Here is a 19,619-nt window from a genome sequence, read left to right as displayed (position 1 = left end):
GTAGGGGAACGGCGTTAGCGGCGGCGGGGAATTCCGAGGGGGCGGGCATATGCTAATGAGCGAATTTCGCTTACCCGGCGCGGCGCCACGCGCTCTCCCCAGGCTGGCAACTGTGGGCGGAGCTATGCTAATAAGAGCGCTCATTCTTTTTGCAGACGGGGCGGGAAGCTCGTTCAGGGAGGGCCTATGCAAATGAGAATCCCTGTGAGGTAGCTTCTCCCGGCACCTGAGAGGCCGTATTCTGGGAGGCGGGGCTCGCCAACTTGCGTGCGGCCGTATATAGGCGCGCTCCGAGGCAGGAGCAGCTCCTGAGGGGAAGCTCCACCTCCCACATGGGATACTAGCCAAGCTCCAATCAGGGTGTCTAAGCTGGATGCTGGAGTCGGCCTGCTAAGGGACCCGAGCTTCCGGTTCCCGCTGTCCTAGCCAAACGGAAGATAGACTGGGAGGGTTGCTGGGGCCCTGGAGGGGGACAGCCGGGTAACGGGGCAGGGAGGAGCCGTGAGATCACTGCATTCCTAACCCATGAACCAGCTCGCCCAGGCCCAGACGCCTGGACCAGAAAGGGCTTGGGGCCAGGATCTCTGGGTCCTGGAAGAAAAGAAAAGGCCCACACTCCTGGGTCCCTGAGAGAGGATGGGGTTGGAGGCTTGGACTCTGGGGTCCTGGGGACGATGTGGACTGCGGGTCCTTACTATTAGGTTTGGTAAAGGAGGGAATTGGGGACCCGGACTCTGGAGTCCAGGAGTTGGAGAGGCTGGGGGCCCGGAATTCTGGGTCTGAGGGAATTGGCAAAGGTGGGGGGGGACCTGAACTTGTGCTCGTGTAAGATGCAAGCTAGAGATCGGGCATGCCCTGTCTGAGAGAGGAGGGGCCTGGGGGCCGGAGTGCTGGGTCCCGAGTCTAACAAAGGAGGTAAATGTGAGTCCGGACTCCTCCGCTATAAATGAAAGGAATAGGAGAAGTCCGGATTTCTTTGTCCTAATTGGAGGAGCCTGGTGGAGTAGTGGTTAAGAGTTGGTCTGCTAACCCTGTCGGGCAGTTCTATTCTGTCCTTACAGGGTCGCTATGAGTCGGAGTTGACTCGACATCAGTGGGTTTGGTTCTTTTTTTTTGGTTTAACGAGGAGGAGGCTGTGGGGCCGGGCTCCTCGGTTCTAAATTTGGAGGGGACTGGGCAGTCAGGATTTTAGTATCCCCAGCATGTGGGCAGAAACCCTGGTGGCGTAGTGGTTAAATGCTACGGCTACTAACCATAAAGGTCCGCAGTTCAAATCCACCAGGCGTTTCTTGGAAACTCTCTGGAGGCAGTTCTACTCTGCCCTATAGGGTCGTCATGAGTCGGAATCGACTCCACGGCAACGGGTTTGTTTTGGTTTAGAATGTGGGCGGGAGTGAGCCTCCAACCTCCCCGGCTTTTTTTCCATGCCCACTCTGCGGAACTACAAGTCCCTTTCATCTTTTTCCTGCCGAGCACCCTCTTTACGCTACTTCCTGTTCCGCCACCCTTTCCGCGCGGACGCAGGGCACGGTGGGACCTCATCGCGGGCTCCAACAGCCCCGCCCACTTCACCTCTTACCCTCTTGCTGTCGCCGCGCGACGGAGGCAACGCGCGGACTACGCCTCCCGGTGTGCATCGCGCGAACCCTGCCCGACGGCTCCACTGCCTCCTGGGAAGCCGAGTCCACCCGCTTCCCACCAACGTCCACGGCACCGTGCTCGGCACTTGAAATCCCGGCAAGCTCCGCGGCGCCTTAGTCCCGCCCCCTCTCACCTCTTTGGCTCGCGAGCCCCGCCCCAGCCCGCCCCGCCCCGCGCCGGGGCCGGAGCCGCAGCCCGAGCGGCGGGGTAAGATGGCGGCGGCGCCCGGGACCGTGGGGCTCGGGCCTATCGGGGTGGGCGGGGCAGAGCCGGATAGCTAGTTCTGTCGGGGTCCTCCACACACGCCGCGGGGCCTGGAGGGCTTAACGGGGCGGCCTCGGGCCCGGAAGCGGCGGCGGAGTCTGGTGCCGAGCGGGGGGCCTTCCCAGGGCCCCGGGACGCGTCTGTGGGTGCCGGGGGGCGTCTACGGGGTGTTCTCGAGGCGATTGGGGGCATCCACAGGGCCTGGACCGAGACTGGGGCCTGCCTTCCGTCATCTAGCTGGCCTAGGTCGTGTCTGTAGGCACTGTTGGGGCTGACCGGAGGCTGGGGTCTGTTCACAGGGTTCTGGGGCCATCTTGAGATAGGTACCTAGGGGTGAGGGAAGTCTGCAGAGCCATCTAGAGCTCCTGGGGGATTCTGTTAGGGCTGGGAAGTGTCTACACGGACTTGTCGGAGGATGCGGCTCGTCTGCATGGGCCTGGGGCCGTTTAACGGGCCTGGAAGTAGTATTCAAGGGTTGAGAAGTCTTTTAGGGCTATCCACAGGGGGTTGGATGTGCCCACCAACGGAGGGAGGCAAATACTGAGATGTAATTTTTTAATGAAGAGGCTTGAGTGACTCTCCAGGGTCTGGGGAGTGTCTAATGTGGATGACAGGAGGCTGGGGGCACTTAGAAGGGCCTGGAACCATCTCGGTGGCTTTGGGTGTGACTACCAGGGTAGGGTGTGGTAACAGAAGTACCTGGGGGTACATCTGCCAGAATACAGTCTCAAAGCCTGGAGAAAACATGAATGCCCTTTGGAGTCCAGAGAATAAGACAAAAAAGAGTATCGGAAATTGTTCTCAGCTTAAATGTACTTGCCCTTCAGAAAGTAATTCAAAAGGAAAATATTTTAAAATCCTGCGTTGTCGTGGGGCTATAGGGAGAGTTAGAATCGGTCCCCCTTAGTTTAGGAACATATAGATAGGATCATCTAAGGCAGTGTTTTTCACACTCTTGACCTTGATCTGTAGTACGAAACACAGTTTCATTGAGACCCAGTACATACTTACAGAGATATTTAATTAATGTCAGAGTTCCAGGAAGCAGTATTTCCACTTACTTCTTGTGACATACTGTGAAGAGTTTTCTACTGGTTTATATTAACTTTTTGTAATAGGCTGTTTTGTGAAGCACTCAACTACCCTCAGTCCCTGTCATTTGGGAAACACTGATCTAGAGAGACCTAGCAGTGTCTGCAGGGCCTTTGGATGTCTAAGGGGCTGTGGGTGGGTCTGCAGAGCCTGGGTCTTGTCTACACAAGCAAGGGAGCATCTTTGAACACTGCAGAGGGCTGGTGGGCCCTGGAAGTCTGGAGTCAGCCGAGCTTCGTTGTGACAATCACTGTTCCAGGCAGCATAGACTTCCCTGAAAAGTGCTGGAGAGCAGCTCTGGGCTGGGAGCTGTCCACAGGGGCTGAAGGGATTGATGCATATTGAGGAAGGAGGCTTGTGTCTTTGTAAAAGGCCAGGGTAGAGGAGCGGTGGAGAACATCTCTATAGCAGGTAGCCTTGCTTATAGGGGCCAGGGAAGAGCCTGCAGTCTTAGAGCACTGGGAGAATCAATGTGGGGGCTTGGGATCGCTTGGAAATCTATTGGGAGTGAGACTAGGGCAGGAAGTCTTTTCATTGCAGGTGTGCAGCTGGGGGGAGTGGGGAGACAGGCTGTAAGGGGAAGCCTGACCTTGACTTAACAGTGATCAGTACTGTAACTCCATATTGAACACCTCAGATGTGCCAAGTATGTGGCAGGGGTCAGTTTTGTTTAGATATTTACAGCCATTTCTACTTATTTTACAGATAAGCAAGCTGAGCTGGGAGTTAGGGATCTTGAAGTGTGCTCTGAATTTTGCAACTGGGTGTTGTTTGCCGAGTGGCTGATTTGACAGTTGGGAGCGCCTACCGCTGAAGTCATTGTATTTCCTGAACCCCTTAATCAAGGCATTCCCCCAAGTCTGAAGGATGATTTTTCAACGGCTGACTGGCTAGTAAAATCTTAGGATTTCTGTGACCTCACCAAGGCGCCTATAGTGCTTCCATAGGGTGGGCCTGGGGGACAGCACACCTTCCCAAAGCATAGCATTTTAGTTTTAAAAGTGGCAAACTGGTCTTGCAGACCACTCTCTGATAGTTCCACCTTATATTAAGTCTATAAATACATTTTTCCTGGTCCCTTACTGTTGAGAAAAATTGATGTTTTAGGAAGCCATGTGGGTTTGAGGCATGGTGCCGAATGCCTCTCAGCACACGATTGCATACCTCAGTTTGGGAAAGGTGGATTTGTGGGACCGGAGAACACAGTATTTGACATCACAACAGAAAAACATTTGGGTGTTGAGTTGGCTCCTTTGAGGGTGGGGGACAAGGTCTTGGAGTTTGGCTAGGTTGTAGGGGAAGCTGTGGGGACTGGGAGGATTGTTGAGGTAGGAGTCTAGGTGGGCCCCCTTTTGACAGAAGAGGCAGCTATAGTCCAGGGGGTGGGAAGGAAATTGCTCTTGTTTCTCTGGAGGCACCCCTGGGCCTGGGTCTCGCTTGGGTACAGGGGGCACTGGCAGCGGGAGAAGAGGGCACCCCGCAAATAGGATGCTGGTTGGGGCAGCATTGGAGGCCCACGAGCCATTGTGTCCAGCCCCTGCTTCCACTCCGCATGCTGCCCCTTGGCCTTCCCTCCAAATTCTCACCACTCGACCGCCAGGTGACCATGGAGGAGGATGATGAGTCTCGAGGGAAGACAGAGGAGTCGGGCGAGGATCGGGGCGACAGTCCACCAGATAGAGACCCCACGCTTTCTCCTTCTGCCTTTATCCTGGTGAGGCCCCTGGGCTCCTGGATGTACATGACGAAGGGGCTGGGAATCCATGTTCCAAGGAGCCCCAGAGGGAAGGATGGGCTGGGAGGTGGACGCTGGGGTTCTAGGGCGTCCTTTAGCCTGGTTATCGGGTGTCTGGAATGTTTGTCTCCCAAGGAGCAGGTGTTGGGAGCCCTTTGCATGCATTCTTTGACCCCCCCCTTTCTCTCCACCCCTGATTTCTTCTCTGCAGCGGGCCATTCAGCAGGCAGTGGGGAGTTCCCTGCAGGGGGAGCTGTCAAATGAGAAAGGTAGGGTGAGTTCTGACTGCTCCTTAGCCCCCTGTCCTGTCATGTCTGCATTCTTCATCCCAACTTTATTGGCTCTTCTGAGGCCTCCCAGGGCCAGAGATGAGTCAGACCCAGTGGCTGCCTGCGTGGGGCTCACAGTCTATTGAAGACAGGGCAAGACAGGACGATAGGTGCTGCAGTGGAAGAAGCCACCGTGGGAGGCTGGTGGCTCACCCGAGCTAGCATGACAGGAAGCGGGGTCAGAGAAGGGGTCTGGGAAGGCTTCAGAGGGAACAACAGGCGCACTGGGTTTCTAAGAACGTGCTAGAGCCTCCAGATGAAGAACACCTCAGCATGGAATTGCTGTGTCCAAGGCCCAGGGGCCCATTCTGGAACTGCGCTGTGGTTCGTGGGGGCTGGCAGGCAGGATCTGTGGGGACTAGGGCGCAGTGTGTCTCGAATGCCAAGCTGAGGCATTTGGACTTCCTGAGGACAGGTGGGAAAACAGCTTGGTGAATACCTGTGGTCCAACGGGAAGCATCAGAAGGGATGTGGGGGACATTCTTTGGGAGACTGAGTGGGGAGGCAGTGATTTGAGGCCAGGAGACCTGAGGGGCTTGGCTTCGTTGTCAAGAGAAGGGTCCCGCACCTCTTTCCCCTCTCTCACGAGAAATACACCTTGTTCCCTGTCTCCAAACTGCATGTGAATCTCTCTCTCCAGATGGCTCCCGGTGTCATGGCCTTGGGTGGAAGCACTGCCAGAGCCTGCAGTCAGAGCCCCGTGTTCAAGAATCAGGGGGTACTGACACAGCTACTGTGAGTAAGGAGAGGGGACTCAGGGCTTGGACCCCTGGGTCCGAGGGAAGAGGGGTTTGGGGGCCCAGACTCCTGGGTCTGAGGGAGGAGGAGGCTAGAGACTTGGACTTCCAGGTCTGAGGGAAGAGGAGGCGGGGGCCTGGACTCCTAGGTCTGGGGGAGGGAGGAGGACAGAGGCTCAGATTCCTGGGTCTGAAGGAGGAGGGGGCTGAGGCCCTGGACTCATAGGTCTCGGGGAGGAGGGGGACAGGGCTTGGATTCCTGGGTCTGAGGGAGGAGGGGACTGGGCCTGAACTTCTGGGTCTGAGGTGCTGATCAGGGGCAGTGTTGGAGGGGCTAGGGGCTGGGCCTGAATCTTGAAGGCAGCCAGGATGAGGGAATGGGTTGGATCCCTGTGTTTTCTTGCGGTCTCATGTGGGATTTCTGAGTAGATGAGGCTGGAGAAATGGAATTTCTGGGTCTTACGTGGGCAGAAACAACATGGAACCCTTCTGGCCTATTCCAGGTGTTGGACATGGCTGCGGACGGCTTCCTTGCGGGGCTGGTGAACGTTCTGGATCCCCCGGACACCTGGGTGCCCAGCCGCCTGGACCTCCAGCCTGGCGAGTGAGTAATGGGCAGCCGGAGGGGGAGAGGCTGCTCAGTGCAGGAGCTGGAAGCGCCCTGAAGCTCACCGCCCCTTCCACCTTGCAGAAGTGAGGACATGCTGGAGCTGGTGGCCGAGGTCCATATTGGGGACAGGGATCCTGTCCCTCTGTCTATGCCCAGCCTGCTGCCCCGTCTCCAGGCCTGGAGGATGGGCAAAACAGGTATGTGGGGCCAGGGTGGACAGCGGCCACAGGGTTGTGTGGGAGTTGACTTGTTGTTCTTAGTGATGTTGTAGTGGTGACTTTGTCATTTAGACAGTTAGATCCTTATTTTAACATTTTCTTCACGTTAGATGGCATCGAAGCCTGTACGTACGTACAGATGTACGTAGGATAAAAAGTGACGTGAGAGTTGCCACGTCCCAGCAGCTTCCACATGTGAGGCATCTGGGTACCTGTGAGGTGCCCTGTGTACCTGCATAACTGCATTGCAAATATGCCTTCCCAGAAGGTGGGCTCTTAGCATTTCCTTCATCCAGATGAGGCACTTGCTTCAGGTCACACAGCGGGTTGTTCGTGGCAGTACTGGGTCCCAAGCTGGTCTGTGTGAATCTAAAGCCCCAGTGTTCCACTCTTGCGTGTACCTGTCCAAGGAAAAACCTGCTCCCACCCCACTTCCAGCAGTTTCTCTGAGCAGTTTAGACTGTGGTTCTCAGATGGGAGCACCATCAGTGTCCCCTGGGGGACTCGTTATAACCCAGACTGCTGAGCCTACCCCAGAACATCCCCTTCAGCAGGTCTGGGTGGGTCCTGGGAACCGACATTTCTAGCAAGTTCCCAGGTGATGCTGATGCTGCTGCTCCCGACTCTGGGCTCAGACTTTGCTCTGTGTGACATAGACACTGGGGACAGGGAGAGAGGAGAGGAAGGTGTAGGTGGCATTGGTGTAGCACTAGGCCAGCTATGGGCCACAGTGCCACCGCAGACCATGTCTCGCATATCCTGCTGTGCCAGGTCACATGTACCTGGCCTTGTTTTACAGCTGCAGAGTTAACTTTTAGCCACAGGACATGTAGGACCTGGAGCCCATGACACTTTCAGGGGCCGATGAAAGTGTTTTCAATTTTTCTAAACTCAGAAGAAGGAGCCTTGGTGGTGCAACAATTAAGTACTCAGCTACTAACCGAAAGGTGGGCAGTTTGAACCCACCAGCCACTCCGAGGGTAAAAGACCTGGCGACCTGCCTCTAAAGATTACAGCCTAGGAAACCGTATGGGACACGCCTGCTCTGTCATGTGGGGTTGTAGTAAGTCTGAATTGATTTGACGGCACACGGCAACAACAAAATCAGAAAAAGCGAAGGAATGTGTTAACAATGATGAATAGATAATAAAGGACCCAGCCTGGGTGGTTTTCATCTTTTCACCAAGGTAGTCATGAAGGAGCATTTTTATTATTTCTTTTATGGAAGCAGGAACCCACGGAAGTCATTATTTGGCCCTGCCCAGGTGTATCAGTTCCTGCCCTGTGACTGCAGCACAGCTCAGCTCTGCAGAGAGAGCTGCCTCTTTCTCGGTGCTAGGCTCCATGCTGGGTGTTTTTCACCTCTGTGAGATGGGGGTGCTAATTCGCCTCCATCCCAGGGCACCCATGAGGCCACGGGAGGTCACCTCACAGGAGCCACGTTGAGTTAAGGCTTATCAGTACTTGGCACAGGAGGAAAGGCAGCAATAGCTGCTACTTAGGAAAGAAAATCTTGATCTTAAAAATGTTTTTATCAGTGTACTAACAGTTGTATGAAAATGATCTACGCCAGGGCTTGGCAAATTTTTTCCATAAGGGACCAGATAGTAAATATTTTCAGCTCTGTGAGCTATAGGGACTTTATTCTAATGACTCAACTCTGTCCTTATAACACAGAAGCAGTCTTCATCACTGTTATAAATAAACGTGCATGACTGTGTTCCAATAAAACTTTATTTACAAAAACAAGTCTTGGGCCAGATTTGGCCCTGGCCTGTGGTTAGTAGATTCCCGATCTAAACAATACAGATATATCTGGATCCTAACAGGTGTTGTTTTCAGGGGGGCTCTGGGGGCAATTTTTTATCTTCTACCAGGTGTTTTTTGTCTTTTTCAGTTGGAACACATCGTTGTTAGTTGCTCTTGGTTCTGTTTTGACTTCTGGTGACCCCATGTGTGCAGAGCAGGATGGCTCCATAGGGTTTTCAAGGCTGTGACATTTCAGAAGCAGATCATCAGGCCTGTTTCTGAGGTGCCTCTGGGTGGGTTCGAACCTTCAGCCTTTCTGAAGTTGAGTGCTTAACTGTTTGTGCCACACAGGGACTCCTAGGACCGTGTTAAGAACTTAGAAAAGGGAAAGTAAGACTCACACGATCTTTTCCTGTATAAAAATGATGTAAAGATTTGGTAGTCTTGAGTGTGCCGATGGTTCCAGTCAGTAGCCCACCATAGGCTGAGAGCACTGATGGCGACAGTGAGGGTGGGGAGCGCTCGCGCGCATGCAGCCCCGGTTCTTTCTGGGCGGTCACCCGTTAATCCATCTCTCCCTGTGAGGGGACACTGTCATCTCCTTCCCTGCGCAGTGTTCCCCCTTGGCCCTCAGCAGCTGCCAGATTGTGCATTTGGCTCATGGATACAAGCCTGTCTCCCCAACTGAGCATGAAGGCAGAAATTGTTGTGTTTTGTTCACTGGTCCAGCCAGAGTCCCCCACAAAGCGCCTGTCTCAAAACAGGTGATCAGTAAAAAGGTGTTGACAGAATGGTTTTTTATCGTAAGGAGATATTTTATCGTGTTTTCAGGGAAGGCTTACACAGCAGTTTAGGTTCCCATTCAACAATTTCTACACAGATTGTTTGGATTCATTGGTTACCTTTGTCACAACACGTGAACGTTGTCATGATCTCCATTCTGGTTGTTCCATTTGAACTTCTTTTTGTTGGGGAAGAAACTGAGGCAGAGAGGGGTGGTGTTGCTTGTCTGAGACCACGTTGCTTGTCCGAGACCATGGTGTTTATTCAAGAGCATGTTAGTGAGGGCTGGAGCCTGGGGGGGGGACCCAGAAGGTGACTCTCAGTGATGTATGTTGCTGTTTGTTCCCGATGCTACCCCTGCACGACTCTGAGCTAGCTTCCGCATGGGACCTTGTGGTACTACGTCAAGAGCGTGTGGCCTTGGGGTGGGACTGTGCTGACCTGGCCAATAGTGGCGCAATCACGGGGTCTCTGTGTGAGTTGAGGCGCTAGTGCTTAGTGCAGTGGGGTCTTCCCAGGGCCCCCACAGTCCTGCACGAAGGCATGGTGCTGGGCCCAAGCATCCATTGCTTTCATCATGTTCAGTCAGTGACATCTCTGGATGGGGCCCGGTGCAGAGTGCAGGGGGATGCAGGCTGCCCGGCTCCCCAGCTTGGCCACCTGCCTCTGGCCTGGGGACAGCATGTTACCGTGTTGCCCTCGTGTGGTCCCCTGTATAAAATAGGTTGCCTGCTTCAGAGGCAGCAGGTGCAGCAGTCTGGGATGCGCGTGGTACTTGGAGGCCAGCTTAGGCGTGAACTGCGGCTCCCCTGACCTGGCCTCTGTCTCCTCTTCTGTCCTCTCTCGGGGTGGTTTCAAGGCTTCAGGGAGAGTGGGTGTTGCCTGAGGTGAGACCACTGCTACCTGTTTGGGTTCGTGAGCAGGCTGACTGGATTTGACCCTGACTTTGCGCCTGCTCTGTGTGACCTTGGGCAAGGTGCTTCTGCTCTCTGTGCCTCAGCTTCCTCCTGTGTCAGGTGGCTGCACCTGTTGTGTCGAGTTGATGGGAGCAGCGTGTGGATTGTGCAGAGAGGACTGCTGCGTGCCTTATGTGAAAAAGTGCTGTGTGCTGGCTCATGCCATTGCTGTTGTCCTGAGCTGGCAGGAGGGTCGGGGCCAGGCCAGGAGATTGGGCAGCGCTCCCTGACCCCCCATGCTGTCCCCGTTCTGTTGCAGTTTCTCCGCAGTCCCATGTGTCTCGACCCACCTGTGCCCGTCATCTCCTCACCTTGGGCACTGGAGACGGGGGCCCCGCCCCACCCCCTGCCCCTTCCTCAGCCTCTTCCTCGCCTTCCCCTTCCCCGTCATCATCCTCCCCTTCCCCTCCACCACCCCCACCTCCCCCCGCACCCCCAGCTCCGCCTGCTCCAAGATTCGACATCTACGACCCCTTCCACCCCACTGACGAAGCCTACTCCCCGCCACCTGCTCCGGAGCAGAAGTACGACCCCTTCGACCCCACCGGCTCTAACCCCAGCTCCTCAGCGGGGACACCCTCGCCAGAGGAGGAAGAGGAAGAGGAGGAAGAGGAAGAAGAGGAAGAGGAGGAGGAAGAAGGCCTGTCGCAGAGCATCAGCCGCATCTCAGAGACCCTGGCGGGCATCTATGATGACAACAGTCTAAGCCAGGACTTCCCAGGTGACGAGAGCCCCCACCCGGACCCCCCACCCCAGCAGCCGGCTCCTGCACCGGGCACCCCACCCCAGGCAGACTCCACGCGAGCTGATGGGGCCACCCGCCGGCGTGTCTTTGTGGTGGGGACTGAGGCGGAGGCTTGTCGTGAAGGCAAGGTCTCGGTGGAGGTGGTGACGGCCGGCAGCGCTGCCTTCCCACCACCCCTGCTGCCCCCGGCAGACTCTGAGATTGAGGAGGGCGAGATTGTGCAGCCTGAGGAGGAGCCCAGGCTGGCATTATCCTCCCTCTTCCGGCCCAGTAGCCGTGCCCGGCCCCCAGCCTCGGTGCCCCCTGTGGCCCAGCCCCCGCCACAGCTGCCTGCACCCCGGGCTCCTGAGGGCGATGACTTCCTGTCACTGCACGCCGAGTCGGACGGCGAGGGGGCCCTGCAAGTGGACCTTGGGGAGCCGGCCCCTGCCCCGCCAGCCGCTGACATCCGCTGGGGGGGCTTGGACCTCCGTCGAAAGATCCTGACGCAGCGGCGTGAGCGCTACCGCCAGCGCTCGGCATCCCCGGCCGTGCCGGCCGCCACTGCCCCCACTGGCCCACCTGCCCGCAAGAAGTCTAAGCGGGACCGCAAGCGCCACGGCGGTAGCGGTGAGGCCAAGGAGGCCACCTCATCCTCAGCCGGCAACCAGCCTGCCACGCCCGCCCCCGCCACTGTCTGGGACTCAAAGAAGCACCGCTCCCGGGACCGCAAGCCAGGTTCCCACGCCTCGTCCTCGTCCCGCCGCCGCTCCCGCTCCCGCTCTGCCCGCCGCCGCTCCCGCTCCCGCAGTGCCGACCGCCGCCGTGGAGGCAGCCGCCGCTCCCGCTCTAGGGAGAAGCGGCGCCGGCGGCGGCGGTCAGCCTCCCCGCCACCAGCCACCTCCTCATCCTCATCCTCACGGCGGGAGCGGCACCGTGGCAAGCACCGGGACGGCGGCAGCAGCAAGAAGAAGAAGAAGAGGTCACGGTCACGGGGTGAGAAGCGGTCTGGGGATGGTGCCACAGAGAAGGCCTCCATCCTTGCTCCGCCGCCCTCGAGCTCCGCTATGTCCGGCAGTGAGCGGGACAGCCGCCGCCGGGGAGCTGTGCCACCCTCCATCCAGGACCTCACGGACCATGACCTTTTCGCCATCAAGCGGACCATCACGGTAGGCCGGCCCGACAAGTCTGACCCCCGGGGCTCCTCTCCGGCCCCCACCTCATCACCCAAGCGGGAGGTCCTGTATGACTCGGAAGGACTGAGTGGCGAGGAACGGGGCGGCAAGAGCAGCGAGAGGGATCGGCGCCGGTCCAGGGCGGCTTCCTCTTCCCGTGAGAAGGGGTCACGGCGGAAGGCGTTGGACGGGGGTGACCGGGACAGGGACAGGGACAGGTCATCCAAGAAGGCCCGACCCTCCAAGGAGTTGGTGCCCGCCTCAGGGCCCCCGCCGAAGCCACCGGTCAGCAGTGGCTCTGGCTCGTCCTCTTCCTCCTCCTCCTGCTCCTCCCGGAAAGTGAAGCTGCAGTCCAAAGTGGCTGTACTGATCCGGGAGGGTGTCAGCAGCACCACCCCAGCCAAGGAGGCCACATCAGCTGGCCTGGGCTCCATCGGCGTCAAGTTCAGCCGTGACCGTGAGAGCCGCTCGCCCTTCCTCAAGCCTGACGAGCGGGCCCCTGCTGAGGTGGCCAAAGCTGCACCAGGCAGTACCAAGCCCAAGAAGACCAAGGTCAAGGCCAAGGCTGGTGCCAAGAAAGCCAAGGGGACCAAGGGAAAGACTAAGCCATCGAAGACCCGGAAAAAGGTGCGGAGTGGGGGGAGCAGTGGGGGTGGCGGCCCTGTGACGCTAAAGAAGTCCAAGGCGGATAGCTGCAGCCAGGCTACTGGGGCCAAGGGTGCTGAAGAGACGTCGTGGTCTGGAGAGGAGCGGGCGACCAAGGCACCCAGCACCCCACCACCCAAGGCAGCCCCTCCACCCCCTGTGCTTACCCCCGACTCCCAGACCGTGGACAGCAGCTGCAAGACACCTGAGGTCTCCTTCTTGCCTGAAGAGGCCAGCGAGGAGGCCGGGGTTCGGGGTGGGGCTGAGGAGGAGGAGGAGGAGGAAGAAGAGGAGGAGGAAGAAGAGGAGGAAGAGCAGCAGCCTGCCACTACCACAGCCACCAGCACAGCTGCAGCTGCCCCCAGCGCTGCCCCGAGTGCGGGCTCCACCGCTGGTGACTCGGGGGCTGAGGACGGGCCAGCCACCCGTGTCTCCCAGCTGCCCACACTGCCCCCACCCATGCCCTGGAACCTGCCGGCTGGTGTGGACTGCACCACCAGTGGCGTCTTAGCCCGTGAGTGTCCCTGGGGGCTGGGGCCGGCTGGGAGGGCCTAGGTGGGCTTGAGACGTTCAGGTCCTGTCCAGGAGGATCCTAGGTATCTGGGCACTGGAGCAGAGGGGGACAGGCTGAGGCTGGCCTAGACTGGTGGGTGGGCATGTCCTGGGCTATGCATGGAGCTGGACTGGGGTGGAGTTGTTGGAGGCAACAAGGAGAATATGGTGAGCAGGAGAGGCCAGGCCTCTTAGGAGCCAACAGCCCCTGCCAAACCCCGGAAGTGGGGAGAGAGCCCAGGCCTGGGTGCAAGAGATAATGATCTTACTCCTCCTACCACCTTGTCATCAAGTGACCAGGCCACACCTCCCCCTAGCCACACAGCTTGAGTACCAAGAACACACCAGGTGGGTGGGGTGTTCTTTCAGCAGCCAAGGCCCCTCTTCCAGCTCTGAGTGTGAGGCTGCATGGCCTGTCCAGGGACTTAGGGTAGGTGGTGGGTGGCGGGTGCCAGGGGAAGGTCACCGCTTTCTCTCATGTCAACTCCTACCCCACCCCCTCTTGTCCCCTCGCCTGTTGTAGTCACTGCACTTCTCTTCAAAATGGAAGAAGCCAACCTGGCCAGCCGAGCAAAGGCCCAGGAGCTGATCCAGGCCACCAACCAGGTGGGCTCTCCTTGGGAGGAATCCCTGCAGCCCCTCCTCTTATCCCCAGCCTCAGGCCAGGAGAGGAACCACTACCCCCAGCAGGCCTTGGGGGCAAGGCCGTAAGAGGAGCCTGTGGCCCCAGGGCTGTTGGGAAAATCAGGGTGGGTGGGGCAAACATTCCCATCTCTCCTCCACCTCCATTTTCTCATTTTCCCTCCACCCTCTTCCCACAGATCCTCAGCCACAGGAAGCCCCCCTCAGGTCTGGGGGTGACCCCAGCTCCTGTGCCCACCTCTTTAGGCCTGCCACCTGGCCCCTCCAACTACCTGCTTCCTGGCAGCCTCCCCCTTGGGGGCTGCGGCTCGACCCCGCCCACCCCCACAGGGCTGGCTGCAGCATCTGACAAGAGAGAAGGCAGCAGCAGCTCTGAGGGACGTGGGGACACAGACAAGGTGAGCTAGGGCTGGGTCAGGGGATCAATGATAACGTTTCACAGAGGACAGGGACAGAGACAAATGCTGAGATGCAGGGGCCCAGAGGGAACGGCCATGCTGACAAGGGCTTCGAAACAGTTCCTGAAACTGTGAAGAACTAGAATCCCACTCACGTGGGCGAATGGAAACAGGATGAGGGGCACATTCAAAAAACAGAATACAGTCGATCCTCATTATTCATTCCACATCTGCAAATTCGCCTACGTACTGAAATCTATTTGTAGCCCCCAAATCAGTATCTCTGGCACTTTCCCAGCATTTTGTGGACACGTGCAGGTGGCGAAGAATGTGTGTACCTCAACGCAAATGTTCCTAGCTAAGGTGGAACAAGGCGATGCTCTGCCTTCTTATTTCAACCACAGCTTGTAAGTGAGTGCCCATTTCATAATCCATTTAGTGTCACGTTTTTCACATTGTTTTACTTCTTTCTGGTGATTTCACTGTTTAAAACAGTCCCCAAGCACAGTGCTAAAGCGGTGTCTGGTGTTTCTAAGTGCAAGAAGGTTGTGATGTGGCTTACCAAGAAAGTAACATGGGATGGATGAGCTTCTCTCAGGTGCGAGTTACAGTGCTACTGGCCATGAGTTCAATGCCAGTGAATTAACGATGTATGTCTGATAAGATGCCTTTGAACAGAAACATACATAAACCAAGGTGCCCTGTTGACCAGTTGATATAAATGTTGTGACCAGAGGCTTGCAGAAACCTAACCCAGTATTTCCCTTAGGGCAGCGGTTCAGTATTTGCTAATTTAGCATTTGTGGTGATTTTATAGAAAATAATTACAAATAATGAGAAACAACTGTATATGTTCATATGTATATACTATTGTGTATGTATGTTATCATATGTGTGTATGTGTATGTATGCGTGTGCCTGTATGTGTATAGACACACACACAAATTTACACTCACTGCAATCTATCCTCGTGATTAAATGCTTGGCTGCTAATGGAAAAGTTGGCAGTTCCAGCCCGCCCAGTGGCTCTGCAAGAGAAAGGCCTGGTCATCTGCTCCCGTAAAGATTACAGCCAAGAAAACCCTATGGGACAGTTCTGCTCTGTCCCATGAGATCACCGTGAGTTTTATTAGCTCTAATGGCACCCAACAACAACAACAACATGGCCTACCCATTCTTGATTATCCAACTCTCTCTCTTGTCCTCCCCATCTTTTTGTGTTAGTGGGAGAGGGTGGCTTATAAAAGAAAAATCCAGATGCTGTTCCCAGGCAGAGGCAGGAAGGATGGTGCCGGGCAAATACAAACATGTGTTTTTGTTCACACACATCTGACCCCTGCTCCAGGCTCTGGGGGCCGTTTTTCTTTAGGTCAGACCTAAATGATTATGGTCCAACTGCCTCTAGCCAGGTGGCAGTGCCACCCACCCTGATCCCTGGTGTGCAGTGCCAGAGGGGAGGCAGAGTAAAGCCCCAAGAAGTGCCCACTTGAGAATGCAGCAGGTGGGGTACAGGCTAGCATAGATAGCCACTTGTCCCTGGCACATGCCACATGTGGCAGGATGGGGACAAGAAGGGCCCCATAACCAGCACCAAGCTCCTGGGTCCTCCTTTACCACATCTGAGGTGGATGTTGGGAGCGACACTTTGTGTGGGCTGTATCTCTTGAGAAACCCACTTCCTGACAGCTCGGGAAGTCCAAGGTTCCCACCCAGTGCCTGCAAATATCCTGCCAGGAAAGCCCATCAGGTGGGAGGCTGGTCTAGCCTGAGATAGGTTGGCCCCTGAAGGCTGTTAGCCTTGGCCCTGAGGCAGTAGATGCCCAGCTCAGATTGGTAACATCCCCAGGGCGGTGGCTGTCCCTTCACCCTCTGCTTGGGACTGTCTACCTGCTTTTGCTGAGCTCTGCCCTGAGGCATCGAGGGATTCAGCAGCTCCACCCACAGGGCTTCAGCCTCCGTCTGCTGCCAGCCACAGGCAGAGGGCCCATCCTGGGAGGCTCTGCTTTCTCCATGCTCCCTGTCCATTGCGCTTTTGGTCCCCACAGCCGTCCACCTCAGAGCAGCACACACCCCAGGGCTTGAGTCCTTGCTCTGGGCCCAGCCTGTTCTGCATCCTCTGTGTGCCATCTTACTCAGTGCCCTTAGGAGCAGTCACTCACCCCAGGTCTCAGGGATTCCCCCACACCAGTGTGCCCGATAGCCACCCTGCACTCACAGCCTTCCAGCAGTCTTTCGCTCAGCCACACCAGCCTCTGCTATGCTTCCCGCCAGAATCCTGCACCCCTTCCCCCGTGACCCCAGCCCTGCCATCTACTTAGCAGCCAGAACTAGATCTCATCATTCCCCACAGAAAGGCCTGGTGATGGATTCCAGCTGTCATCAGAATAAGCCCTGCTGGGTCTGATGACTGTAAAAATGGTGGTCATCATTGGACCCGCTCATCTAACTTTATAAGAGGGGAGGATAGTTATAGGCATCAACAGCCCAAGGCTGATTCCTATGAGGCGGAGGTCAGACGTACCTCCTCTCTCCAACCTTTTTACCACTTTTGGCACCAGCCATTCCTCCCCAGCACTGTAATTCTCTGTTGAGTTCAATAATTCGTTGCGATGGCCACACAGAACTCACAGACCGTACTCAAAGTTATGAGGCTTATTAGGGAAGTAACAGGTTATAATTCAGGATTAGGAACAACTCAGGATATAGTTTTTGGTCAACACAGCTTCTCAGCTGTGCCTGCAGGCAGGTCTCTCTGGCCTTCAGTCCCTCAGCCCAGCCCCTGCCCTGCTCAGGCAGGTGTTAAAAGCTCTTTAGCTTCACAAATAAGTGCCCTGAGGCACCCTACATGGCCAGTGAGCCTTGGCCCAAAGGTACTCAGCTCTTGCCCTGGGTGTCAGCTCCCCCACTGCAGGCCAGGAAGCACCCTGCACCATCTCATACCAGTCTACTGGTTCTGCTGCTGCCATTTCTCTGCCACCACTTCTGTCTCATGCCATCTCGGTGTTACAGCTCTTTCTCTGTCTTCTGAGTCTAGGAGGTTCTCAGTACAGAGACCCCAGGTCCAAATGATGGACTTTGCTCTCTTTTTGGTGGTAGTGGGGACCCCGTTGCTTCTGGGATGGCTCATTTTAAGCCTAGCAGGATGGCTAAGCTGATCAGTCCCCTTGTCAGCGTTCCATACACCCTATTTGCATAGTCCCTCTCCGACAAGGGTGCCATGTACCTTATTTGCATTATTAGCAAACTATTCAATCCCCTTTGTGGGCCACAAGCACCTCATTTGCATAGCCCCATTCTCATTTGGTGGGAGTTAAAAGACCATGGTGAGAAAGGCCACATAAAAGCGATCCATTGCCCCACAATGACAAATGGTAGTAATAGTTTTACTAACATTTGTCCCCTCACCGGATCACAACCTTTGTGAGGGCAGGGAAAATATGTAGTGGTCACTGTCAGGCCTGGGACAGCCTGGGGCCCAGCTCAGAGGAGGCTCAATGACATACCCAGGCCTGGCCTGTGGTTGGGATGACTGCAGCAAGAGGAGCACAGGACAGACCCTAAAGCAGGACTTCACTTAGAGGTGTAAATTGCTTGCCAAGGAGGCAGGCAGGAAGAGGTGTGTGGAGCCCGGAGTTCTGCAGGACTCCAGCGACCATCTCTGTCCCCTCTCCCACACCACAGTATCTGAAGAAGCTGCACACGCAGGAGCGGGCAGTGGAGGAGGTGAAGCTGGCCATCAAGCCGTACTACCAGAAGAAGGACATCACCAAGGAGGAGTACAAGGACATCCTGAGGAAGGCTGTCCACAAGGTGGGGCACAGACGGGGATGGAGGAAGAGATGGAGGGATGCACATGTGCAGAGAGATGAGGGTGGGTGTCAGAGGGACAGAGTGCAGTCAAATGGAGGTGGCAGAGTGGCCTCGCGCCACCCCCCGGGCCTGTGCCGCTGGTGTTGTGAGCTGTCAGGGGAATAAGTGGGGGCGTTGGCCTGGACGTTGGGGACTGGCTCCCATTCCAGTCCCAAGCTGAGCTCCACAGTCCTGGGTGGAGGGCCCCATGGGGTGGCGGTGACTCCAGCTGTCCCCTTGCCTGCCAGATCTGCCACAGCAAAAGCGGGGAGATCAACCCGGTCAAGGTGAGCAACCTGGTGCGGGCCTACGTCCAGCGCTACCGCTACTTCCGCAAGCACGGCCGCAAGCCTGGGGACCCCCCAGGCCCCCCTCGGCCACCTAAAGAGCCGGGGCCCCCGGACAAGGGCGGCCCGGGCTTACCCCTGCCCCCTCTCTGAGGCCCCCAACGGTCCCACCCCTCACTTGCCTCTGAAAATCTGGACATATTTATGGCTCTGCCTCCCTGCTTCCTCTCCCCCGTCAGTGGGATGATCGGGGGAGGGTTGGTGTGGGGAAGAGGACAGCCCCTTGCCCTGCCCAGCCCCCTGCCCATCTGCCTGCCCCCAAGCCTATCCCCCCATTGCCCCCACCCTCTGTTCATGCCCCTTGCCCTGAATTTCATTAAAGATTTCATGAAATGTTACCCCGGAGCCATCCTTTTAGCCTTTTCTTCTCAGAGACAAATTGGCCTGAGTCTGAAGGTCGGCAGCTGGAAGAATAGGCTCTATTGGTCTCAGTCTTCTCATCTGTAAGATGGGCACAGTAATAGTACCTCCCTCCTAGGCCATTGTGAGGGTTAAGTAAGACATAGGCAGAGAAAACACTTAGAATAACGCTGGTGTGTAGTAATCTCCTGGTAAAACTTAGTTGTTAGTAGTGTTAATAGACAGTTGTGGTGGTAGGGGGTTCAGGGGTCCCAGGCCCCACCTGACCAGTGTCTTCTGGGTTTGGGGTAGCTAGGTACTATTTGCTACCTCAGAATTGCCCCTAGAATTGGGCTGTTTGTCCCCCATTAAGTTAGATTCTCTTCAGCGGCCCTGTGAGGGTAGGGCGACCTAATCCACCTTTCTGAGATGGTAAGGGAAACCAAGGCACAGAGTGGCCAGGTTCACATGCCGAGTCAGGGATGGCGCCAAGGCCTAGGGAGAAGAAGGGACTTAAAGTCTCGCAGCAGGATTTGAGTTGAGTTGTGGAGGGGCCCAAGGCTCCCCCAGATGGGCACGCCTGGGTAGGGAGATCTCTGCTCACTGAAGGTCTGTCAGGATCATTCCGGACCAGGCAGGTTGGGCAAACACCAGGGGGCATCTCAGCCTCAAGCCCCTCACCCTAGAGCAGCAACCCCAGCTGTGGAAGTAGACTTCGATTCTGGCCATCTCCTATTTCCTATTTGTGATCACTATCCCCTCCAAGCCTCAGTGTCTTAGTCTGTAAGATGGGGGTGACTGTCACTTCCTCACCAGGTCACTGGGAGAGTTTAA

General features: G+C 56.4%; 1 protein-coding gene across 3 annotated transcripts; it reads left to right on the top strand.

Moving 5' to 3' along the window:
* Nucleotides 1-183: 183 nt before the first annotated feature.
* Nucleotides 184-18,784, top strand: SCAF1 (SR-related CTD associated factor 1). 3 transcript variants are annotated; one of them, XM_064293955.1, is made up of 11 exons: nucleotides 184-1,848; nucleotides 4,598-4,711; nucleotides 4,944-5,001; nucleotides 5,702-5,796; nucleotides 6,302-6,402; nucleotides 6,490-6,605; nucleotides 10,374-13,172; nucleotides 13,734-13,816; nucleotides 14,032-14,250; nucleotides 17,932-18,060; nucleotides 18,348-18,784. In XM_064293955.1, the coding sequence occupies exons 2-11, from the start codon at nucleotides 4,604-4,606 to the stop codon at nucleotides 18,537-18,539; spliced, it is 3,900 nt and encodes a 1,299-aa protein (XP_064150025.1). In that variant the 5' UTR covers nucleotides 184-1,848; nucleotides 4,598-4,603; the 3' UTR covers nucleotides 18,540-18,784. The 3 variants fall into 3 exon arrangements, with proteins under 3 accessions (XP_064150025.1, XP_064150026.1, XP_064150024.1); XM_064293956.1 differs by lacking the exon at nucleotides 184-1,848 and adding an exon at nucleotides 1,898-2,047; XM_064293954.1 differs by lacking the exon at nucleotides 184-1,848 and having other exon boundaries at nucleotides 2,054-4,711.
* The last annotated feature ends 835 nt before the right edge of the window (nucleotides 18,785-19,619 follow it).

This window comes from Loxodonta africana, chromosome 11 (genome assembly GCF_030014295.1).
Source record: "Loxodonta africana isolate mLoxAfr1 chromosome 11, mLoxAfr1.hap2, whole genome shotgun sequence".
Classification (NCBI taxonomy): Eukaryota; Metazoa; Chordata; class Mammalia; order Proboscidea; family Elephantidae; genus Loxodonta; species Loxodonta africana.
Note: the sequence above shows the minus strand (reverse complement) of the source record. Positions and strands in the feature narration are given on the sequence as shown.